Source organism: Capsaspora owczarzaki (assembly GCF_000151315.2).
Source record: "Capsaspora owczarzaki ATCC 30864 unplaced genomic scaffold supercont2.15, whole genome shotgun sequence".
Classification (NCBI taxonomy): Eukaryota; class Filasterea; order Ministeriida; family Capsasporidae; genus Capsaspora; species Capsaspora owczarzaki.
Genome location: NW_011887306.1, coordinates 58,594 through 81,327, shown reverse-complemented (window position 1 = coordinate 81,327; position 22,734 = coordinate 58,594). Strand labels below are relative to the sequence as shown.

At 53.5% G+C, this 22,734-nt stretch overlaps 7 protein-coding genes and 1 non-coding gene across 8 annotated transcripts; 6 read left to right on the top strand and 2 right to left on the bottom strand.

Annotated features, from left to right (window-relative positions):
- Positions 1 to 143: 143 nt before the first annotated feature.
- Positions 144 to 4,234, top strand: CAOG_07226 (Noc2l protein; the record flags this gene model as incomplete). Its single annotated transcript, XM_004343035.1, has 9 exons — positions 144 to 342; positions 793 to 865; positions 940 to 1,199; positions 1,285 to 1,655; positions 1,772 to 2,353; positions 2,483 to 3,067; positions 3,167 to 3,412; positions 3,519 to 4,009; positions 4,147 to 4,234. The coding sequence occupies 9 exons, from the start codon at positions 144 to 146 to the stop codon at positions 4,232 to 4,234; spliced, it is 2,895 nt and encodes a 964-aa protein (XP_004343085.1).
- Positions 4,235 to 4,357: 123 nt separating this feature from the next.
- On the top strand, positions 4,358 to 5,518 carry CAOG_07225 (LYR domain-containing protein-containing protein 5). The gene is made up of 2 exons (XM_004343034.2): positions 4,358 to 4,467; positions 4,695 to 5,518. Exons 1-2 carry the CDS (start codon positions 4,426 to 4,428, stop codon positions 5,301 to 5,303), a joined length of 651 nt encoding a protein of 216 aa, XP_004343084.2. The 5' UTR covers positions 4,358 to 4,425; the 3' UTR covers positions 5,304 to 5,518.
- A 691-nt stretch (positions 5,519 to 6,209) lies between these two features.
- On the top strand, positions 6,210 to 9,372 carry CAOG_07224 (hypothetical protein). The gene has a single exon (XM_004343033.2). It carries the CDS (start codon positions 6,232 to 6,234, stop codon positions 8,686 to 8,688), a length of 2,457 nt encoding a protein of 818 aa, XP_004343083.1. The 5' UTR covers positions 6,210 to 6,231; the 3' UTR covers positions 8,689 to 9,372.
- Positions 9,373 to 9,563: 191 nt separating this feature from the next.
- CAOG_07223 (hypothetical protein) lies at positions 9,564 to 11,779 on the top strand. Its single transcript, XM_004343032.2, has 4 exons — positions 9,564 to 9,596; positions 9,682 to 10,060; positions 10,741 to 10,821; positions 10,930 to 11,779. The coding sequence occupies exons 1-4, from the start codon at positions 9,573 to 9,575 to the stop codon at positions 11,634 to 11,636; spliced, it is 1,191 nt and encodes a 396-aa protein (XP_004343082.2). The 5' UTR covers positions 9,564 to 9,572; the 3' UTR covers positions 11,637 to 11,779.
- A 67-nt stretch (positions 11,780 to 11,846) lies between these two features.
- On the bottom strand, positions 11,847 to 14,850 carry CAOG_07222 (eukaryotic translation elongation factor 2). Its single transcript, XM_004343031.2, has 3 exons — positions 14,749 to 14,850; positions 13,075 to 14,649; positions 11,847 to 12,999 (listed from the first exon to the last, which is right to left on the bottom strand). The coding sequence occupies exons 2-3, from the start codon at positions 14,545 to 14,547 to the stop codon at positions 12,037 to 12,039; spliced, it is 2,436 nt and encodes an 811-aa protein (XP_004343081.2). The 5' UTR covers positions 14,548 to 14,649; positions 14,749 to 14,850; the 3' UTR covers positions 11,847 to 12,036.
- A 677-nt stretch (positions 14,851 to 15,527) lies between these two features.
- On the bottom strand, positions 15,528 to 20,617 carry CAOG_09061 (hypothetical protein; the record flags this gene model as incomplete). Its single annotated transcript, XM_011272492.1, has 13 exons — positions 15,528 to 16,286; positions 16,373 to 16,808; positions 16,873 to 16,947; positions 17,059 to 17,142; positions 17,225 to 17,308; positions 17,374 to 17,457; positions 17,538 to 17,621; positions 17,687 to 17,770; positions 17,835 to 17,918; positions 17,993 to 18,060; positions 18,306 to 18,384; positions 19,184 to 19,889; positions 20,227 to 20,617. The coding sequence occupies 13 exons, from the start codon at positions 20,615 to 20,617 to the stop codon at positions 15,528 to 15,530; spliced, it is 3,018 nt and encodes a 1,005-aa protein (XP_011270794.1).
- Positions 20,618 to 20,993: 376 nt separating this feature from the next.
- CAOG_09801 lies at positions 20,994 to 21,066 on the top strand. Its single transcript has one exon. It is a non-coding gene; the product is annotated as a tRNA-Ala (tRNA).
- Positions 21,067 to 22,183: 1,117 nt separating this feature from the next.
- Positions 22,184 to 22,521, top strand: CAOG_07221 (hypothetical protein; the record flags this gene model as incomplete). The annotated part of the gene is made up of 2 exons (XM_004343030.1): positions 22,184 to 22,195; positions 22,258 to 22,521. 2 exons carry the CDS (start codon positions 22,184 to 22,186, stop codon positions 22,486 to 22,488), a joined length of 243 nt encoding a protein of 80 aa, XP_004343080.1. The 3' UTR covers positions 22,489 to 22,521.
- Between the last annotated feature and the right edge of the window lie 213 nt (positions 22,522 to 22,734).

Sequence of the window (22,734 nt, the reverse complement as noted above, 5' to 3'; positions counted from 1 at the left end):
AAGGATGAACGAAAGAAAAAAAAAAGGGAGCTTTCAAATTCAAACACAAAAAAAAAACCCACTGTGTTTTCTCAGAGTTTTTCCATTTTGCCAAATTCAATCCCCCCACTCCCCCCTTTCAGTTTTTGTGCTACCACTGCAAAATGGGCAAAATCTCAAAGCGGACCAAAACCTTCCTCAAGACAAAGAAGGCGCAGACTGCCGAGAAGCAGCGCGCGGGCAAGCGCAGCGCCACCCCGACGTCCGCCTCGCTCAAGGCCGCGATCGCCAGCATCGGCGGTGGCAGCAGCTCTGGCAGCGGCAAGCGCAAGTCGCGCAAGCAGCAGCCCGTCAAGAAGCAGAGTGAGTGGCAGAGCGAGAGACCTCATGGCGCTCGCCCTCCCGCATCGCTTTGGCGTCTCGAGTCCACCAGCCAGTCCTCAGCCAGTCCCACCTTGTGGCGCATTGTCATCGATGACACCGAGTACTCTGTTGCTCAGGAGTGACGCATCCGAAGCGGGGTTGTTCAGCTGGCTGAGCGACGACGATTTGGGACGTCGGGTTATTCCACGTGGAGAAGTGGACTTGCATTGCGATTCGCATTTGTGGAGTCGGTGTTTGTCGGACGAACTCGGTTTGCGTGTCGTTCATATGAGCGAGATTCGAATGTGTTGAAGCGAGAAGCGGGGGGGGGTGTCTAAACGAGGGGGATTGCGGTTGAGGAAGAAAGAGTCGTACTGAAGCAGTGAAGCATTGAAGCATTGACTTGGCGCACTTTGTACTCAATGCAACGTGTGTCGACTGCTTTTGTAGATCAAGAAGCGAATGACGACGAAGACGACGAGGAAGAGCAGACAGACAAGAGCAAAGCGCTCAAAGCCCGTAAGTTTTTGCGCGTCAGCTCAGGGTTTCATCGTTTGGTGTGCAACGCTCATTGAGACGGAACATTACAATTGGCAGAAAGCTCGAGTCGCTTAACGTCGACGAGTTCATGAACGCCATGCAAGATCTGTCCGACGACGGCGAGGACGACGAGGATGACGACGAGGACGACGACGATCTTGCCGCCGCCATGATGGAGGATTCCGACGACGAAAACGTCGAGCTCGATGATGACGAAGAAGCGGAAGAAGACGAAGACGAAGACGAGGAGGACTTTGATGATGAAGAGGACGATGACGAGGCTGACGAGGACGACGATGCTCCCGTCTCCAAGAAGGGTATGCTTTGATTCCGCTCTTTTCACTGTTATTGCTGATTTGCCGTGGTCCTGACCGATTGCCCGCTTCGTTCTTGCCCCAATAGGAACGCACCCTGCCGTCGCAGCCTCCAAGAAGCAGACCGCCATGCTCGAATCCGAAGTGGACGCCCACCGCAGCCAGCTTGAGCGCCTCAAGAAGAAGGACCCCGAGTTTTACGAGTTCCTCCGCAACAACGACAAGAAGCTGCTCGCATTCGGCGAAACTGACGAAGATTTGGCAGCTGATCTCGGCGACGACGACGAAGAGCTCGACGAGGACGACATGGGCGACGCTGACCTGATTGCGGATCACGACGACGACGACGAGGATGGAAGTGACATGGACAATGCCACCGCCAAGTCGTTTAAGGCTCGCAAGGAAGCACAAAAGCTCACCATTGATCGCATCAACGGCTGGGCACAAGTATTGGCGCAGGTACGACGATGCTGGTTTTGGTTGTTTTGATTTTTTGGTTGTTTTGATTTGTTTTTCGCGTTGTGGAAATTTTGTCTGACTTTGACTTTGCACTGGGGCCTGTTCCGAAACACTAGAAACACTCCCTCAAGGCTCTCCGCCACGTTGTCGTGTCGTTCCGCATCGCATGTCACATGAACGACGGTGTCAACGACGCCACCCCCGAGTCCGAGAAGCGTGCCAAGAATCCCGCCCGCGAATTTGCCATGTACCGCATTGATTCACCCGCCGTGTACAACGCCGCCATCGCCGTGGCCCTTAAGCAGGGTGTTGCCACGTTTATGCACCTGCTGGGCGGTGCCTCCACCGCCGCAATGGACACGGCCGCTGCCGGCGAGGAGGCCAGCGCACCCAAGCCCAAGCTTCTCTCGCAACACAAGAACTGGGGCAAGATGCGTGTTCTTGTCAAGTCCTTCACTTCGAACGCGCTGCATCTGCTGCGCCAGCTGACAGACGACAACCTGACGTCGTTCGTCTTGCAAAACCTCGAGCGCGCGACCGCTCTGTTTGCCCCCTTCCCCAAGATTTCCCGAGCCTTGCTCAAGACGTTGCTCGACCTCTGGTCGCACGCACACGAGCAAGTTCGTGTCATGGCCTTCCTTGGCATTCGCCGCATGGCTCTGATTTGCCCTTACCCGTTCTTGGATTTGTGCCTGAAGGTAGGCTCGGGAGTGTTTGTTTGGGGCGGTTGTTTGTCGCACTTTGATGATTCGATTTGCCAGTGACTCACTTTTCGCCTTCCTTCGTTCCCGTTTTTTTTTTTTGTTCGTTCGTCCCGTTCCCGACAGTCCATCTATCTGACCTTCGTCCGCAACAGCAGGTTCACTAATGCCCAATCTATGCCCCTGATTCAGTTTATGCTGAACTGCGTTGTCGAGCTGTATGGCATTGACATGTGGTCGACCTACCAACATGCATTCGTGTACATTCGCCAACTTGCCATCCACCTCCGTTCGGCGCTCACGTTGAAAAAGAAGGAGGCCTACCGAAACGTGTACAACTGGCAATTCCTGCACTGCTTGACCGCCTGGACACGCGTTCTTTCCGCGTACGCCAGCACCGAGCGCCGCGCCCAGAGCGGTGGCGCAGAGAGCGTGCTTGCTCCTCTCGTCTATCCCCTTGCCCAGATTCTTGGCGGCACAATCCGCCTCATCCCAACGGCGCGCTACTTCCCTCTCCGTTTCCACTGCATTGGCAACATGAATGCACTGTCCGCGGCCACGGGCACCTTTATTCCGGTTCTTCCCTACATTGTGGAAGTCTTCGAGTCGAGCGACATGAAGAAGCGCTTTGTCGCATCCACCACCAAGCCCGTTGATTTTGGCCTTCTCGTCAAGGTGGCCAAGACTTTTACGCGCTCCAAGGTGTTCCAGGTGAGTGTTGAAGGGACGTTTGTGTGTTTTTGTTTTTAAAAAGGTCCTTCTGGTTGATTTTTGCACTGATTTGTTGTTGTTCATTTTGTTTGCCGGTAGGACACGGTCATGGAAAGCACGCTCTTCTTACTGCTGGAGCACGTTAGCATCCACGCATTTGCGATTGGCTTCCCTGAGCTGGCGTTGCCCGCACTGATTCAGCTCAAGCGTGTGCTCAAGCGCACCCAAATGCCCGCCGTGCGCAAGCAGGTGAAGCAGGTTTTGGATAAGATTGAGGACAATGCTCGTTTCATCTCGTCCCGCCGTGCGACTGTCAGCTTTTCGCCCAAGGACATTGCTCAAGTGGTAAGGCTGTTGGAAGGGAGAGCGTTGGGGTTCAAAGAGCCTGAAACACTGATGAAAAATGCTCACTTTTCTGTTGTGCCTGTCCTATTGTTTTATCTTCATACAGCGCCAATGGGAGGCGACGGAAACTGCCCGCAACCAGGCACCCGTTCGCAAGTACTTTGTGGCACTCAAGGCGACCGAAGAATTGCGCAAGGCCAAGCTTCGCGAGCAACAGATTGCCGAGGCTCTCAAGCTCCAGCGTAAGAACGCAGCCCAGACATCCGACGACGACCAGGACGACGACGACGATGAAGATGATGAGGACGATGATGATGACTCGTCCGATGATGGCGAGGATGACGACGAGGAGGACGACGACGTTGTCTTGCGCAAGCGTGACAAGCGCCGCGCTCGTGAGGATGATGATGACGACCAAGACGACGACGACGACGATGATGCCATGGACGAGGATGATGACAACGATGACATGGATGCCAGCGACGACGACGATATGGACATCACCGACGCCCCCAAGGCCAAGAAGTCTGGCGCAGCTGCCAACGGCAAGGCCAAGAGCCAGCCACCACAAGAGCAAAAGCTTGCCTCTGGAGCCAGGTGAGTGTTGGATGAAAAGTGCAGAAGACAGGAGGAGGTGGGGGGGGGGAATTGGAGGGAATTTTGAGACTCGGAAACAAAGCTGACCGTTGTTTTGTTTGGCTTGATTTGTTTTTTTTTGTTTTTGGCCTGTGCAGCCGTATTGTGTTTGATGACGATGAATCGAACGTGCTCAAGAAGGCAGACAAGGTTTCCACATTCAAGAGCAAGAAGTTCTTCCGATGAACGGGTTTTCGGGATTGGTGAAAATTGCTGTTTTGTTTTTTTGTTTGTTCGAAATTCTAGAAAACATGTTTCTAAATCCACCATGCGCCAGTCAACAACGTTCCACTCTGCTCCATATGTATCCGTCGTTCCCTTTTTGTGATTGTGTGCTTTGTTCAGTCTTCTTTCGTTTCACTCAAACCAACAAAACCATGCAATCGATGAATTCGACTTCCCGGCGATTGTACAAAGAGGTGAGCATTCTGACTTCAGTGCCACATGCACTTGAGCTCCACTTCCTGACTCGAAGAATTGGAGTGAGACTGAATGAAGATCAGATCAAGATTAAGAGATTTTGAATGCAGATCAAGATTAAGAGATTTTTCCTTAGCGTTGGTGTTTTTCGCACTCACATTCGCACTTGTTGATGGAAAAACCTCGACGATGGAAAACACAATCACAATGATCAATAACGAAACAGCTGCTGTTCATGGGACGCGACTATCCGCTCGGGTTTGCGTACTTTCGAGAGCGGCTGCACCGCGCCTTCGCCAAGAACCGCTCAGAGACGGATCCGGGCAAGATTGCCGAGCTGCACGAGCGCGCACGGTTTGTCATCCGCGAGCTCGAGGCAATGTACAAGTTGCGCAAGTACCGCTTCCTGAAACGCACCTACACGGACGCAGACACTGACCCGTACTCGGTCGAGGTGATGCGCGCGCTGGCGACTGCCGTGGAGAATGGCAGCGCTGGGCTGGCGGGATTCCCCCAGTTCCAGTCGCCGTCGCAGTCCCAGGCCCAGACGCAGTCTACTTCTACTTCTACTACTAGTGCTGGTGCTGCTGGTGCTGCTGGTGTGGCGGGCAGTGGCGTGAGGGCCTTCTCAACGCTCGCCCAGTCCGCCCAATCAGGATTCACATCCAAAATCAATCCTCGGTCATCAGTGCAGATCATCGCACAAGCAGTGCCGGGATCATCGTCAATAGCAGTAGCATCATCGTCATTGCTGTCGTCGTCAGCTCGACCGGCATTGCGGTTGCCGGCAAACTCGCTGCGATTCATGCATTCGAGCCAAGCGTTTCGACCTTGAAAGGCGTATCATCGACGGGATTACTCCCCGCAGCATTGAGTAGCTGTCGATGACTGGAGCATGCAATCCGAGTGAACAAGATGGACGTGTGTGCTGAGAGAGTATGCTGAATGAATGAGATGTTGTTCGGCGTTGTCTTGTCCAAAAAAAAAAAGAAGAAAAAAAAGAAAGAGCTGTTTCGTGTCATGTTGCTCAGGATCAAACCATGATGTCGATGACTACCATTGCTTGCTCAGAGATGTACTGTTTCGTTGTTTGAGAAAAGTTTTGGCAACCTCTGTTTTGCGGTGATTTGACGAATCGGTCGAAACGAAGTCCGTTTTGTCTTTGTCTCGAACTTGCGCGACCAACCGATCGAAACTAACGTTGATTCCGCGCGCCAACAATTGGAGCGGACAAGTGTTGATCACGCTGTCGTTCATGAGTGGTGTCCATCCTTGATCACACGAATCGAGAGGAACATGCAGCACCGCATGATTCCGGCTAACCCATTTCCTCCCCCTCCCGCTTTCAACGCGTCCTTTCCTCGTAGAAGCAGCTAAACTGCCAGCTTCCACGACTCTCAAACTTCAAACCCCAAGCCCCACTCTGCCACAATCGAGCTCTCTCTCTCGCGCGCGCTCTCTCTCTCTCTCTCAAAGTCTCCTCGGTTGAACCATTTCCGAAACAAACAAAAAACCAGCGCGAACGAATGGGACAATTCTCAGATGTTTCTCCACGGCTTTAGGTCGATTTTGCCTCCTGCTCATCCCGCTTGAGCTACCTTCCACTGTCTACCCTCGCCATGTATCCATCAGCCTTCCCCCCTTCCTGCTCATCTTCTGATCTGCTTGTTTCCACTATCGCTCGGTTTACAGTATCTTTTATCATTTTTTCCCCCTTTCGTTTTTTTCCAGTCCTCCTTCTTTTCATCTCATCTTTTTTGCCAATGAACGACCTGCGAGCAGAAGCGCCGCTGCGGGTTGCGATTATCGGCACTGGCTCGTATGCGACTGCGCTGGGCCAACGCCTGCTGAGCGCCGGTGTGACGGTCGTCTTTGGCAGCCGTCGGTCGGGCGATGGTGACACTGACAGCAGCCTCCAATCATCCGCCACGGCCACGGCGCAAGAGCAGCCCAGCAACGGCGGCTCATCACCACCACCACCACCACCACTACAACCACAGTCTCAACAGTCTCAACAGTCTCAACAGCCACAACCGCAGATGCTGCACGGGGCGCCGCTGCTCGGACCATGCGCTGCAGCCGCGCGGTCGAACGTGGTCATTCTCGCGGTTCCATTAGCAGCGCACTGTGCGATGGCCGAGTGCCTCCGCCGCACCGTCTCCAACCGCGGCGTCGTCCTCATCGACGTCAGCAACGCGCCACTCTCGTCGTCGTCGTCGCGTAAGAGCAACGGCGGGAAGAGCAAGTCCCAGCGCGCGTCCGCCGCGGTTTCTCCGATCGCCTCACGCGTGACATCGCCGACACCGCGCTCGAGCGCCTCTCTGTCTGCTGCTGCTGCTGCTGCTCGGTCTGCTGCACGACTCAGCGGCGGCTTTGGCTCCGAGTGCACGGGCGACATGGCGACGTGCGGTGCGTGTGGCGGCTGCGGCGACAGTCCTGCTGCTCCTGCCAAACCCGTTCCCACCTCCAAGAATAGCAAAACTCCATTGGATGATGACGAGCGCCGGCCGCTGCTCATGCCCACCACTGCAGGCGCATTCACAGCGTCATACAATGCTGCTCATCATCATCACCACCATCAGCAGAATGGCGGTGGAGCAAACTTGGCCACGAATGGTCTGCTCGTCAATCCATGTGGTGGCGACTGCAACGTGTGTGCCACCAGTGACGATGCAAACTGCAGCCACCTGCATGCAGGCCAGGATCAAGACCAGCAAGGATTTAATAGCAAGCTCACGCCGCAGCTCGAGTACGAGCGCGAATCTACCGCTGCTGCGACCGAAAGCGACGTGTACCGAGCGCAAGTGGCAAGGGCCAGCTTTGCATCGTCGTACGTCGTCGATATTGAAGACCTCCGCCCTCCCAAGCCAAAGCCAGCTCCAGCTGCATCTGCTACTGGAAATGCCAAAGCAACAACCGCTCCTGCTTCAGCCGCATCGGCAGTGTTCAGCCCCGTCAGCCTGAACGAGAGCGAACCAGCACATGTCGCACTCGATTTCTCAGCGAGCAAGAACACCATCGGACACGGCAACAAGGCTGGCTACAACCGACTCTCCAAGAGCACAAACAGCCTGCTGGCTGACGAGGAAGTCGAGGTTGCCCCGGCGTCCGACAACAACATTATTGATGGCGTCGAGGAAGAGGACGAGAACGTGCTTTCGTACGCCGAGCGACTCCAGCGCATGATGCCAGGCGTCGACGTCGTCAAGGCATTCAACACTGTCTCGGCGTTCGCGCTCACAAAGAGCGCTGGCGAGCGTGTGGACGATCGCGTCCTCATGTGCGGCAACAACTCGTGGGCCAAGGACGTCGTGTCCCGCCTCGTGCTGGCAATCGGCATGCGCCCCGTCGATGCAGGCCCGCTGATTGCTGCGCGTGAGATTGAGCGTCGACCCTTGCAGCTCTTCAACGAATGGCACTCGGCCCTGTGGACAAGTCTCATCCTGTTTGTGTTTTCCTACATTTACGTGGCTGTTCGCGACGTGTACCTTGCCACCCCCGCTGGCGGATCCCCAGCTTGGAAGGACTTGCTCTTCCTCAAGTTCAACGTTGTCATTGCGTGGCATGCCCTCGCGCTTCTCACGCTCACGTTTTGCGCCGGCGTTGTGGCTGCACTGCGCCAGCTCATTACCAACACGGCCAAGAAGGCGTTTCCCGACTGGCTCGATGCCTGGCTGCGCGCACGCAAGGCGCTGGGTGTTCTCGGCTTTGGCTCGGCTGCGCTGCACGCTGTCGCTGCCATGATGACCACGTCGCTGTTCATCGACTGGGCGTACGTCGAGTCGCGCCAGGGCGCCGAGTACCAGGGCGCAATGCTTGCCGGTCTGTTTGCATTCGCCTTGCTGGTCTGCGTGGCCGTCACGTCGCAGCCCGCTGTCGGCGCCAGCCTCACCTGGCGCGAGTGGGACTTTGTGCAATCCAAGCTGGGCCCTGTGGCGCTGGCGCTCGGCACAACCCATGCCTTGCTCATGAGCTTTGCGCTCGGAGACTTGCCTGCGGTTGACGGCTGGAACGGCTCGTACTGGCTGCCTCCTGTCTCGGTCATTGCGTTTGCACCTGCTGCGTTGGTGCTTGTGCTCAAACTCGCCACCAGTCTGCCCCCGCTTGCTGGCCGTCTTGCCCGCATCCGAGGACTGGCTGCCCCACCCAAAAAGAAGGCGTCGCGCGACTCTCGTTCTTCCAACCGACAGAGTCAGCAGAATCTGAACATCAATGGCTGAAAACGTCTTTGCGTTTTTTGTGTGTTCAACAGCGACATGGGGTGGGTGCAGACCTCGCTTGGAACATTTTTTGATTGGTACAAGTGAGGAAACGGAAACAAGCGAGGGAAGGGTCCTCCTCCCCCCCCCCTTGTGACCAAATTTCTTGTGTTGATTCCTTGTCATGACGAACGCTATGGATGATAGCTGTCGCTTGATTTCCACTTATGCCTGATTTTTTGATTATTTTCTTCTTTTCTGTCAACTTTTTCTTTTTTCTTTTTTCTGGTCGGCCGTCGCTTTTTTTTTTTTTGTTTTTGTTATTGTCTTCTCCCCGCGGCTGGCCGTTTTGATTTTGCCTCTTAAGTTCTTTGCTCTTCTCTGTTTTCCCTCCTTTTTTCCCCTCTCTCCTCTCGCAACACTCTTCTTGATGGAGAGTGAGTTGTTGCGTTGTTAACCGCTTCTTTTCTTCCCGTTTGTTATTTTCGGTGCGCGGGCGCTCTTGCCTCCGCTGTGCTTTAGTTCATCTTCTCTTATGTTTTGCAGCTTGATGATGTTTTTTTTTTTTCGATGCAGCTTTGTTGTGCTTTGTTGCATGGGTTTGCGTTTGCTTTTGGCTGGGAGGTGTCTGTGCTTGCCGAGTTTCCTTGTTCTGTTCGTGTCCATGAAAGTGCAGCATCATGCCATGCCAAGTTTCGGCTTGCTGATGTGACAACACTACCATGCTGTTGTTCTTATTGCACTTTGATGGCACGAAACGGGATGAACGAACTTGTTGCTCGCCGATCCTTTTCTCTTTTCCATGTTACAAAACTGCTCTGCACTTGAATACATAAAAGTTCTTCTCTTTTATTTGATCTGTGATTTCCATATTTGTATTTGACCTCTTAACAAAACTCTGAACAATGCAGTCTCGTCTTTTGTTTGCTGTAAGATTTGACCAAGTTTTTTTTTTTTTTTTTGAATGTTTCGTTTTTGACTCGGCTGATTTTTTTTTTTCCAATGCAAATCCAGAGAAACGCTTTGTCGTTGTTCCAAGCCAAACTCCAGCCCAGCCAACGTCGTGTTTCCAACAAAACAAAACAAAGACCATCCACAATCGTCCCCATCAACACGGGTCTCAGCCATCATCCGATCAGACCGACAAGAAGGAACACAAACCGAACAATGAAGATTGCTGCGAGTGCACTGGCTCTGGCGCTGCTCGCTCAGGCCACCGCGCACGCCGCCCCACTTCTTGACGGCGGTGCTGCTGCTGCATCAGCGTCGCCCGCGCCCCCCGCGCCGTCGCCGGACGATGGCAATCCAGAGTGGCAGACTGGCGTCGGCATTGCGGTCGCCGTCATGGCCGGTCTCGTGCTACTCGTGCTCGGCTACCGGCTCTTCCGTCCAGGTAAGCGATAGCGCCTTCTATTGCACACACTCACTATGCAAAGTGCAGTGTTGGCACTCTGGCAGCAAGACGTGTGCGCGGGGCCCGATGCGAGGCTTGGGCAGAGAAGGAAACCCGCCAAGCCACACACAGTCACAGTCACGGCTTGTTGGCTTTGATTTGCCGCTGCCGATCATCACAGTGGGGCGAAGCTATCGTCACTGGATTCTTTTTTTGTCTCAGCGCTGTTCCTAGGATTCGGTGATTGGCAGTCATTCCATGTCCTTGTATGACACACGTCATACGTCAAACGAGAGAGAAAGAGAGAGAAAGAGAGAGAGAGAAAGAAGGACTTGGAGAAATTCATGGTTTGACATTGAGTGCAGCTGATAGTGTTTTGAGACGCCGCTAGCATGACTTGGTGATTGGCAGGATCAATCTCCTCACACGAAAACGGGAGAGAAGGCCATGATGCTCACTTTTGGCGCTGTCGCCGATCCTTTCCTCGCTCGTTGTTGTGGGAGTTATCGCGCGACAAACAACCACGCCACCACCTCCAACTTTCCTCTCTGATTTTTGGGGCAAATGCCTTCTGGGTTTCTTTGGCCGAGGGCATCATTCTTTGTGATTTGGTGTCGCATTCCGCTTTACTTTCATTGGTTGTTTTTCATTTGCTCACTTTTTTTTTTCTTTTTTTGCAGTGATGGCTGTCGTCGTGACCGTGCTGTTTGCGATTGTCACATACTTTATTGTCGATGGTCGCATTGACTCTCCCAACCAAGGTACAGTTCTAACATGCTGGTTTTTTTTTTTTTTTTTTTTTTTTTTGTTTTGGGGTGTGAATTCCTGCTCACGCTCCTCCTCCTCCGCCCAACTTCCCACTCGAACAGTGTCCATTCCTGTCTCCATTGGCGTTGGCCTCGTTGGCGGCGTTTTGGCTTACATCTTCTGGCGTCTGACGTTGCCGTTCCTTGGCGCGTTGGTGGCGCTGCTGGTCACTGCCATCGTCATTTCGAGCCCTGCCCATTCCAAGTTCGAGGACGATGGCCCGATCTATGGTCTCTTTGCTCCGCTCGTGGTTGCGCTTGGCGTGGTGTGCTTCATCTTCCCTCGTCCCAGCGTGATTGCTTCGACCAGCCTCGTTGGCGCTCTGGGCGTTTTCGTGCTGGTGGACCACTATGTCGAGTCCGGCTTTATGCAAGGCGTGTTTTCCGGTGTTGCGCGCATCTTCCAGACCCACTCGTTCTTTGGGTTTTACATTTCCTACGATTACCTCGGCTGGGCGCAAGAGGACAGCCATCGAAACTCGTATCTTGTCCTGGGTGGCTGGTTTGCACTTGCGGTTGTTGGTATGGCCTTGCAGCAATTCCTTGTCGCTCGCAACTACCACCACGATCCCGACCACGGCAAGCAGGACGTCGACCTGTTTGCCAACCGCGAGCAACAGCCGTTGATGGCCAACTCGCACGATCCCAGCTCCACCACCATCAACCACGGCACCTTCTACCGCAGCGATTCTCTTGCCACTTCTGCTGCAAACCGACAGCGCATCTCTGAAAAGTACGGTATCAACTTGGACAAGCCCCAGCGTTTGTAAATTTGTCCCACCGCATTCGACGAAAGTGCGACCAGATCAGGCCCGGCATTTCATTTTTTTTCTTTTCATTTTGCCATTGCCTGCTCTGAAAAGCTGTTGTCGCGGAGGACATTTGTTGATTTTTGACAATACATTGATGCACTTATCTGCAGCGTCCAACAGCCACCATTTCGATAAAGTTTGGGATTGCTTGAGGTTTGTTGTGAAGACGTTTATGATAATTTAAAACAAAAAGACAAACATACAATCACAACGAGGAAAGAAAGAAACGAAAAAAAGAACAAAAAAAGAACAAGGAACAAGACAAAGACATCAAATCAATCGAGAAACCAAAAATGTCACCTCCAAGAGCGCGGAAGAAATCAATCAATCAGCAAAAAAAGAAGAAGCTCTGCACGCTTTAGAGACGATCGTGGTAGCTTTGCAGGACGGGCACAACAAGCTCCATGCCCTTGCGCTTGCGGGTGGCCATGAGCGCGTCGTAAGCCCTGTTTCCAGCCTGCAGCGGGTTGCCGGGCAGCTCGTCATAGTGCGAGAAGGTGCATTGCGGGAATGCGGTGCCTCGGGAGGCTTCGCGAAGGGCCGCGTTGAAGCCAAAGGACTCGCTGACGGGCATGAAGGCCTTGACGATGGTGACTGGCACGCCGTCTTGGACCTCCTGTCCGTTCACCAAGCCGCGTCGGCTGTTGAGCACGCTGTACACGCTGCCGACAGAGTCGGTCGGCACTTGGACCTCGACCTGGAAGAACGGCTCGAGCAGCTTTGGCTTGGCTGAGAGCATGCTGGCGTACGTGCAGCGGCGCATTGCGGGCAGGATTTGGACGGCGCCGCGATGTGCCTGATCGGGGATGATGGTCGCGTCAAGGATGCGCACGCGAACACCGCGGACTTGCTCGTTGCACAAGACGCCCTCGCGCGTGGCCCATTGGAAGCCGCGCGAGCACGAGTCCTTGATCTGGTCCATGAGCTGGAGACCCTTGGTGGCATCGACGAGCATGTTGGGGCCGTCGTCGGTCGGACCAAAGCACCACAGCTTGCGACCTTCGGTGGGATCCCAGTCAAACTTCTCGGCAAGGTACCGGGCGCGCTCCTTGGACTCGGTGCGGCTCGAGACGGCGCCGCTCTCGATGGCGTCGCCAGGCCTTCTTCGAGCGGGTGGCCTTGGCAAAGATTCGGTTGTGGTTGTTGCCCGACTTGAGAGGCAGAGGATTTCAGACTCTTGCGAGACCGTCTCGCGGTAGGCAACCACAGGATTCGAGCGCTTGATCGGACGCCGGCGTGATTTCCTCGAGTCCTTGAGACAGATTTCGAGATGCAGCTCGCCGGCGCCGGCGATGATGTGCTCGCTCGTTCGTGTCATGCACTGACAGAGAATCGAACTTGTCTAGCGCTGAGCCTCGATCAGCTTGGGAGATCGCTGGATCGCGACATGATGCACCGACGACAGCGAGTCGGTACTCATGACGCGCATGTTGTGGCACTCCTCGTACGTCGTGATGGTGCCGGTCTTGACCAGGTAGCTGTCGATGCCGACCAGGCCGGCAATGTTGCCGCAGGGCACGTCGTCGAGGGCTTCAATGTAGCGACCCATCATCAGCACCGTGCGGGCAATGTTCTTGACGTAAAAATCGTCCTTTTGGCCGGGGACAAAGTTGGGGCCCATGATGCGGACCTTCTGGCCAGAGCTGGCCTTGCCTGCAAAGACGCGGCCAAAGGCGTAAAAGCGGCTCGCGTCGGCGGTTGGGACCATCTTGGAAATGTACATGACGAGCGGGCCGTTGGGATCGCAGTTCTTGATGGCCATGGCAGCCTCGTCGTCTTGAGGACCCTCGTAGAGGAGCTCGCAGCGGTACTTTTGCGCGGTGACGGGTGATGGCAGGTGGATGGTGATCATCTGGAGCAAGGCGTCGCCGGCGGGCAGCCATGTGCTCATGAGAGCCTTGAGCAGCTCCTTGTTGGTCTTGGCAGCATCCCGCTGGGCCTTGGTAAAGTTAATGTTGAGCACCTCGAGCAGGGTGTCCAAGGGCTGCGCTGCCTGTTCTGGGTGCATGACGGACTTGAAGACGCGCTCGATGGGGTCCATGACAAAGTGGACAAAGCCGCGCACGTAGCCCGGCAATGGTTGGTCGGACCACTTGCGCTCGGTGGGTGAGTAAAAGTGCTCGCCCCAGAGCCGGTCCATCATCTTGGTCACGGAGACGTTGAACTTGGTCGCGTAAAACTCGGCAAACTGCTTGAGCGTAAAGCCCCAGGCCTGCAGGCCAGAGCCAAAGCACACGCTACCGGCCGTCACGGACACGGTGGCATCGCCCATGGGGCCGTCGGGCTCGCTGAAGGTTGCGATGATTGAGTTGACTTGCTCGATAATCTTGCGGAAGGTGAGGTAGAGTCGCTCTCCGTCGAGCTGGAGCTCGAGCAGCGCGCGATCCATCTTGTTGAGCATGAGCACGGGCTTGATGCGCTCGGTGATGGCTTGTCGCAGGACGGTTTCGGTCTGGACGCAGACGCCCGAGACGCAGTCGACGACCACCAAGGCGCCGTCCGTCACGCGAAGCGCGGCCGTCACTTCGGAGGAGAAATCAACGTGCCCGGGAGAGTCGATGAGGTTGATGAGGAACGAGTTGCCGTCGACGGGTTGCTGGATGTAGGTCAAGTCCTTGTCCGACAGCTCGTAGAAGAGCGAGACGGCGGTCGACTTGATTGTGATGCAGCGCTCCTGCTCGTCCGGGCGCGTGTCTGTGAAGCGGAGCTTGCCCGCCTTGTCCTCGGCAATGATGCCGGCCTTGGAGACGAGCGAGTCGGTCAGAGACGACTTGCCGTGGTCGACATGGGCAATCACCGACATGTTGCGTATGTTCGCCTTGCGATCCATGATGGAGCGGATTTGGCTGACGTCGAACTTGGGTGGCATGATGGTGGGTGGGTGGAACTTGAGCTTTGAGATTTCGAGTTCAAGTGCTGGGGTGGACGGCGACTGTGTGGTGGACGAGTGGCGGTCTCACTGAGCAAAAATCTGTGACGAACGAACAACCAGACGTTCAACAATTTGAAGTTGAGTTTACAATCTCTCTCTCACAATCGGGTTGCTGCTCATCCTGTGTTGTTCACTTACGACAGCAGTGGGTTTGTGGATGGAGTGCAGTGGAAGCAAGAAACAAGAAAAAAGAAGAGTGAGTGACGACTGGATTTGCGCGGGTTTGGCTTTTTAAAGCGCAGAGATTGAGCAATGACGTCAATCCCAAATCTGGAATATTGCGCAAAAACGAAACTTGAATGAAATCCAACCACGTTGACACAGAGTTTCCCCCCCCCCACGTCCTGCAATGAGCCGGTGCATGCATCTGTCTGTGTGTGGATATGTGGGTTGCTGTTGTGGGGTTGCAGAGGAGGCGCGAGTGAAAGCGATTTGGAATCTGTTTTGGTTCCCAATTTGGTGCTTGGATCTTCGGTCTCGCTCGCTCGCACAGCAACTGACTGACTGCGGTCGATGACTGGCACAGACCAAGATTACACACTTTGACATACGCCTGCATCGTCGTCCAGTGGATCAGCGAGAATTGACGTCAGCCGTTGACGCTTCCCGAGTCGCGCAGTCAATGGATGCGGCAGCTGAACTCATTGTTGGTGCATATGCGTCAGGCCGGTGTGAACAAGCTGTAGAATGTATGAATGTGTTACGAGAACATGAACAAGAACAAAACAATAGAAAAAGCTCACGGAACAAAAGTCTTAACGAACGTCCCTTCTTGAAACACAGTCGGAATAACATGACAAATCATGCACTTGTGTTGACGCTTAATCATCCGTTGAGCACATGCAACGCAGACACATGTGTGGTGACAAAGAAGGCATTCGTCGGGGTGTTGAAACAGACCAAGCACTCACTTCCGATCAGTTTTCGGAGTCTAGCTGCGACTGCATGCTGGCGTTCACGACAATCGAATTTGTCATAGGAGATAGTTGCTCCTTGATGGCGCTGTGAGGATGACTCAGTCGTGAGATTGATTCAGCGCTGACCTCTGCAGATTGTGCGTGCTGCTGCTGCTGCTCCATTCGAGAACGAACGAGATCCGAATCCAGATGAGGTTGCAACTGCTCTTCGATGCTACTATGGTGATGCTCCATCCTGGGTTCCTGAGGCATTGTAGCATGAGCATGCGCGCTGCCCTGATCGACAAATTGGCTTAGCTGTGTCAGAATGTCGCGGAACGACGGTCGATCAACTCGTGCGAGTTGGAGGCAATCCTCCGCAAGCTCTGCCATGGCATGCGCCGATTCTTTGTCTTGAGGGCTCCAATCAATTGCCTTGTCAAGCACTGCATCGATTTTACGGCTCCGTTTCAGCTCGCGTCGAACATTGGCGATCAGGTCGAGGCTGGGTGGCTGTCCAGTCAGCAGCTCAAGCAGAATCATGCCATACGAGTACACGTCTGTCTTGATGGAAACCTTGCCGTCCTGGTGGTACTGTGGGCAGATGTACTGGTATGTTCCTGCAATTGTTTTCGTTTTGATGTAGCTGTGAGCATCCACTTGAGCTGGTATGGAGCGAGTCAGACCGAAATCGGCGACCTTTGCGTTGAAATGAGCGTCCAGCAGTACATTGTCTGTCTTGAGATCCAGGTGGAACAGCGGCTGACGCGGAATCGCAGTCTGGACAAAGTGCATAGCAATGCAGGCGTCCCATCCTTGCGATCAAGACGATCGCGAATCGAACCGTTTGCCATCAGTTCGTAGACCAAGCAGCGCTCCTTGCCTTCCTGCGCAAAACACATAATGGTGACAATGTTCGGGTGACGGAAACGTGACAGAGCTTTGAGCTCGGCCTCGAACTGAGGGGCACCTTGAATTGAATCCGCTGCCAACCGTTTGACGGCAACTCGCTGACCGCTCCACACACCAGAGTAGACTTTGCCAAATCCACCGCCACCGATGCGCTTGGACTCTGAAAACTGCGCTGTTGCTTGCGACAGAACTTGCAACGACACTCGCGGAATGGTATTGGATTCCAGTTGAGCAATACGCGCCTGGAGTTGACGAACTTGCTCAGACGTCGGATCAGACGCAGCGAGAGGCGCGCTGGCAGTATTGGATCGAGGAGCTGGTGTGGGTGCGACACGAGATGAACTCGCGAGAATGCTTGCACGTTGAACGCGGACGCGCTGATTTTCGGCCCTGGAATTGAATCAGTCAGAAAGACAGTAAAGGTCACAAACACCCGCAAGACAAGGGCACTCACCAGAACTCGCATTTTGCCGGAAGATTGTTGGATAAAACCTTAACGACACTTGAAGAGATCCGGTTGTCCCACAAACTGTTGCAAGCGAACACGACGCTCGGTATTCGATGGCTCATGTTGCTGCATCAAGTTGTTCATGGAAGACCCGCACACCTATCACCCCCCCTGTACCGCAACAGAACGTACTAGAGAATAGACAGATTCGCCATGTTTCGAAGTGCAGATCCAATCGCCTGTGCTCCCGCATCGCCAATCTGATTCTTGAACAGCCTATGCAGCCAAACATCAGAAACGTTTCATCGTTGAGCAAAGACCGAGATCCGACAAAAACTCAAACGTGCGACGACAATACCAGAGCTCAGTGAGCTCAGACGACGTCTGCAGGCCTTTAGCGATGGCACAAGCTCCAATGTCACTAATCTTGTTCTCGCTCAAGCTGCATCAATTCGATCAAGTCAGAGCCTCGTGACCAACAGCCCATGTGACAGCGCCCGAACGTACTTGAGGATTGACAAGTCCTCCTTGGTTCGAAGCGCAGATCCGATCGCCCGTGCTCCTGCGTCGCCAATTTGATTGACTGACATCCTATGTCAGATAAACATCAGTAGCGACCATTACTGAGCAAAGACCGAGCTGCGACAAAAGCTCAAACGAGCGACCAATACCTCAAGTCAGTCAGTGCAGTCGACGTCTGTAGGCCTTCAGCGATGGCACGAGCTCCAGCGTCACCGATCTTGTTTTGGCTCAAACTATGTCAGATCGCTCAAGTTAGTGTCACGCGCCCAATAGCCCCGGTGACACCACCAGAACGTACTAAAGAATTGACAGATTCGCCTTGTTTCGAAGCGCAGATCCGATCGCCTGTGCTCCTGCATCGCCAATCTGGTTGTCATACAGACTTTTTGATACCATACACGTCAGATCTTCTTGAGCAACTCATTTCCTTGCTCCTCCTGCCTTACGTAAGCACCTGCAGATTGTTGTTCTCCTTGAGACCCTCGGCAACGACCAAGGAATCTTCATCGGTAATCCCCGAGCTGCTGAGGCTATGGGAGATGCCGCGAAATACACTAAGTCTGTGCGCAGCAACGACCACGCCTCGGCCTGAGACGATACTTACATGACACAACTGGAAGACTTGGCTATTTCAAATAGCTCACGCTGCCGTGATGAATATGAAGCACCCATCTACAAAGGCCAAATAGTCAGTCAAAGATGTGGCTGCTGGGGCGATTCCAAGTTCCACTCCCTCTCCCCTCCCCTCCTCTCATTGCAGTCCACGACGGTGCAGTCCACTCTCAGGGTGACTTTGTTACGCTTCATTCATCGCCCTTGTCATGAGACTCGACGACAGACGAATGATCATCGTGAGCGAGCTTTGCTTTTCTAATCACTTTGAAGGCGATCACTCAAACTTCCTCATCTGCTCACACCCACACGACATCGCCGACGTCAACACGAACTGAGTCGAGCTGAGTCAAGCTCGTGTTGGTCGATCGGCAACACTGGTGCCTGGGCCTCGGCGATAGCGCGGACCGAGCACGCGGTTTCACCCAAACTCAACCCACAAAAGACTCCGACACAACCACCGACATCAACGAGACATGGCGCGCTGCCACGATAGACTGGTGGATGAGATTATGTGTGTTTGGGTGTTGATGGCGGACATGACGGTCGCACAAAGACCAGAAGCAAAGCAACTGCTGCTGAGTAGGAAACACAGCAAAACAACATTCAGCAACAACAACAACAACAACAACAACAACAACAACAACAACAACAACAACAACAACAACAACAACAACAACAACAACAGTTGATCAACCTGAACTTGGAAGAGCAAAAGTGAACAAGAAAAAACAAGAATGAACATGTCACACAAAAACATTGGATGGAAGCGGAAAACACACCAGAGTCAAAGGAGGGGTTTGGCAAATTCGGCTGAGCGACTGCGGAGAGCGCCGCTTTTCAGTTTGTTCTGTTTTAGCCATGAAAAGCAATTTGCACCCTTCAACCCCCACGACCCTTGATCAAATTCCTGGCCACAATCCTACGTCTTGCTGGCGGGACCGTGACACTCAACCTGGAGCAGGCTGACACGCCGAGCCTGCGCGGCAGTCGTGGTTTGTTTTTGTTTTTTGTATGTGACAATGTTGCATTTTGTGCGTTCGTTCGTGTTTTGTTTGAATGTCTGAATACAAGTACAAGTGATGCTTCAAGCAACTCTGGTCATCAAAACACTTAAAAATATATAGTTTCAACAACATAACACAGGAACGAAAAAGATAACAAAGAGGCGAGTTACAATTACAACGAAGTCGATTCGGTTGTACACTCACGCTTGTTCATCATCCACATTGAGCCATCCTTTTGCGCGTTGGTTTCGTCCATCAATAGAAACCCGCGCTTGATACCGTCGTGATTGGCACGCGGGGTGCTGTGTGTGATTGCCATTGCGCTCAAATCGCTGGAATGATGTGCATTCAAATCGTGCTGCGCCAATTGGTAAGCCGTGCTGAGAACGCCGTTCGAAGGAATGTCTTGAATATATTCTTGCTGTGCGAGATGGTGTCCTTGCTGGTGTTGATTGTCGTCGCCGACGAGCATTGCATTGTGGTGGTGGTTCATTTCCATTATGTTGGGATTGCCGAGATGTGGTTGCAAGTTGGCATAGCCCATTTGTGCGTGTTGCTGTGCCTGCTGGTCGTGGTGCTGTTCGTGTTCATGGCGTAGGTGCTGCTGTTGTAGATGGTGCTCGTGCTGTTGGTGTAGATGGTGTTCGTGTTGCTGCTCTTGTTCGTGGTGGTGATGGTGCGCCTGTTGATTCGCTTCTACTGCAGCGCCCAGTCCGTCAGAGTCAATGGTGACTTCCTTGGCGCGCGCGTCCAAAAACCGAGTCAGTGCATCGAGTCCATGGACTGTGAACAAGCGGCTATTCCGTTGCGCCCACTCGAGCACATCCGTGTAAGCTGTAACAGCGGACTGGACTGCAATAACGCGTTGCAAGTGCTTGGCCTCTGTTGTCGTCACACAAACAGACAAAGACAACAGGGTGAGAATATGTGCAATGAGACCGTTTTCGCGGCGTTGCGTTTGTTGCGAAATCGTCACAAAGACCCATGTGAAGGTCATGGATGAATTCTCTCTGAGACTGTTCCCTTGATTTTGAGCTCTTTCGCATTTGACCTCGCTTTGCTTTGTGGTTTGCTTTTGGAGGTGTTGATTTCCACATGTGGGAGCAACGAACGGAAGGTTCACTTTGAGGCATTGAAACTCGAGGCTTTTGTGGAATGACGGCGAACTTGAACACTGACGATGAAATGTGAGTTTTGGTGTTTGTTCTTGTTCGCTTACCGCTCATCATGTCGGTGACGCGCGCGGCTGTGTGCTGGAAGGCGAGGTAGAAGGACGCATTGGCGGCCGCGACGCTACTCTCTGCCGCCGCGCCTGCAGCAACGAGTGCGGCCGTGGAGGACATGGACGGGAGGACGACCTGCGGGAGTGTCATCCCAGCCGAGGCAGCCGCCGTGGGCAGCGTGGACGCAGAGGAGGCAGAGGACAAGGAGGACGAGGACGCGATGGCTGATGCGCCGCCAGCCACGTCGGACGCGCCACCAGCAGCCGCAGCCGCAGCCGCCGAGGAGGACGATGACGCGGATGAGGATGAGGACGAGGATGACGCTGCGGGTGGGGCGAGGCCGGACGACGACCCGGCTGTGGCGCGGTTGAGGCGAAGCGACGACATGTGCGTGTTTGAACTGTTTTGTGAGATTGAAAATTGAAACACAATGGAAAACGAGCAAAAGGACTGAAACGAAGTCAAAGTCAGAGTTTAGGTCAGAGTTAAAGTCAAAAGAGAGGAGAGGAGGATTCAACAGAAGTACTGTATCAGAGTTGAATGGCACTGGAAATGGTGAAACCAGAGCCAAAAGAATCGAAAGCGGAAGTCAAGCGGTTGAAAGAATGGAGACGGAACAACGCGTGGTAACGCATAAAAAGCAGTTGCGTTTTTGTTGAAATTCATGATGGTGGATGCGCTGCGGAAACGCACCGCACATTCAAGGCAGCGGCACTGGTTCTGGTTCCTATTGCTTTGGCCCAGTTGAATTGGCTACAATTTGGGGCTGCTAGCTCATTTGGTAGAGCGCGTCCTTCGCAAGGACGAGGCAGGGGGTTCGATTCCCCCGCAGTCCATTTTTTTTTCCATTTTGTTTTTTTTCCGCTGCAGCGTTCTCCATTGCTGTTGGCTATCTCTTTTGATATCAGAACAACAACATCGTTGCACCGGATATTCTATTGTCTGTGCGAGTGCCGGGGGACGCAGATGGAAGAATCGACAAAATTTGGGCATTTGCCAAATGGGTTGCGTCAAACACTCACATCTCCCCGTTGCCTCTCTTTTGACCGAGTAACCGTATTAAACATCTTGTAAATATGATTAGTAATGCTTCGAAAACTCGGCGGAACGCTATAGATGGCCAGTGACCATGAATTGCGCTGTTCGAAGAAACGCGAGGTTTCGGCCGCGCGTATTGTGAGAATGCCTTGTCTGATTTGGTTGATTCTTTGAGGGTATGTACGTTAAAGCTTTCTTTTTGTTGTGACTTTGAGTCGAGTCCGTCCGGTGGTTGTGAATGAAACGGGAAATATTCAAGAAAGTATCGAGTGACTTGTTAAGGGATATCATGTCTCGCGAGTCGAGCAATTGACAATCGTTGCCTGGCCAAGTGCTCTAAACACCCTGCCCATGGGATCCAAAGCTTCGCAACGACAAGCATGTGAGACTCCGATTCCCACGGGTTGGGGCTTAGAGCTATTGGCCAGGTAACGTCGATTGATTGATACAAAATGCGCAATGACAGCTATCCAAAAGCATCCAAATACACCAGAATATGCTAAATCCTCATTAACTACCACCGGCTAACCTCGCCGGCTGGACGGACGCAAACTCGGGTCCTGACACTCTACTCCATCTCCGACAGACCTCCGCTGTGCTGGATACGGTATTGCGGCTACACCGCACAGAAACAAAACACACTTCCTACAACTTCCCCATCGTTACACCAGCCTGACAAAACACACACAAATAATATGAACCAACAAGCTTGTTCCTTGACCCAAGAGGTAGAGACCGCCTAACTTGTTCATGCGAAGAGCACCTTGCGTCTCAACAGCCAAACGCACGTATCCATGTTCACAGCCTTCTTCAATCCCAGCTCTGGCTCTCCAGCACCTTTCCGTTGGACCTTCTTGTCCCAGTGTTATGGAGACCAACCAGGCATGGCAATTCCTTCGAACGACTTGTCCTTCCATGACCGACCGCGTTGGTGGAAAACCCACATGGCTTCTTCCAATCTTGCAACTTGACGATCGCCTCCACCCGAGGCGCGTCGACGTCTTCACGCGTCTACGCTCTTGGGCGACTTGACTACACTTGTTCATCTCGCGGCTGGCGGCGCGCGCGAGGCCTGCTACTTGGAACACGGCTCGGACCAAGCAGCACGAGACCGCGTGGACCTGCACTTCCTTCGACCGCCACAGCTTCAGCGGCCGAGTGCCAGAGTCCACCTCACCATCACCGATCACATCCAACCGACGTCAGGTGGCCCTCATTGATTGCGCATTATGTGAGACTCCGATTCCCACGGGTTGGGGCTTAGAGCTATTGGCCAGGTAACGTCGATTGATTGATACAAAATGCGCAATGACAGCTATCCAAAAGCATCCAAATACACCAGAATATGCTAAATCCTCATTAACTACCACCGGCTAACCTCGCCGGCTGGACGGACGCAAACTCGGGTCCTGACAAAGCACATGAGATATTGCGCTCATTCGCCAAGCAATGACGCTTCAGAATGC

Coding starts and splice junctions, on each gene's coding strand:
- CAOG_07225 (XM_004343034.2), top strand. CDS start 4,426: ATGCAATCGATGAATTCGACTTCCCGGCGATTGTACAAAGAG. Junction 4,468..4,694: donor CCCGGCGATTGTACAAAGAG/GTGAGCATTCTG, acceptor ATAACGAAACAG/CTGCTGTTCATGGGACGCGA.
- CAOG_07224 (XM_004343033.2), top strand. CDS start 6,232: ATGAACGACCTGCGAGCAGAAGCGCCGCTGCGGGTTGCGATTATCGGC.
- CAOG_07223 (XM_004343032.2), top strand. CDS start 9,573: ATGCAGTCTCGTCTTTTGTTTGCT. Junction 10,061..10,740: donor CTACCGGCTCTTCCGTCCAG/GTAAGCGATAGC, acceptor CTTTTTTTGCAG/TGATGGCTGTCGTCGTGACC. Junction 10,822..10,929: donor CATTGACTCTCCCAACCAAG/GTACAGTTCTAA, acceptor CCACTCGAACAG/TGTCCATTCCTGTCTCCATT.
- CAOG_07222 (XM_004343031.2), bottom strand. CDS start 14,547: ATGCCACCCAAGTTCGACGTCAGCCAAATCCGCTCCATCATGGATCGC. Junction 13,000..13,074: donor GTACCGACTCGCTGTCGTCG/GTGCATCATGTC, acceptor ATTCTCTGTCAG/TGCATGACACGAACGAGCGA.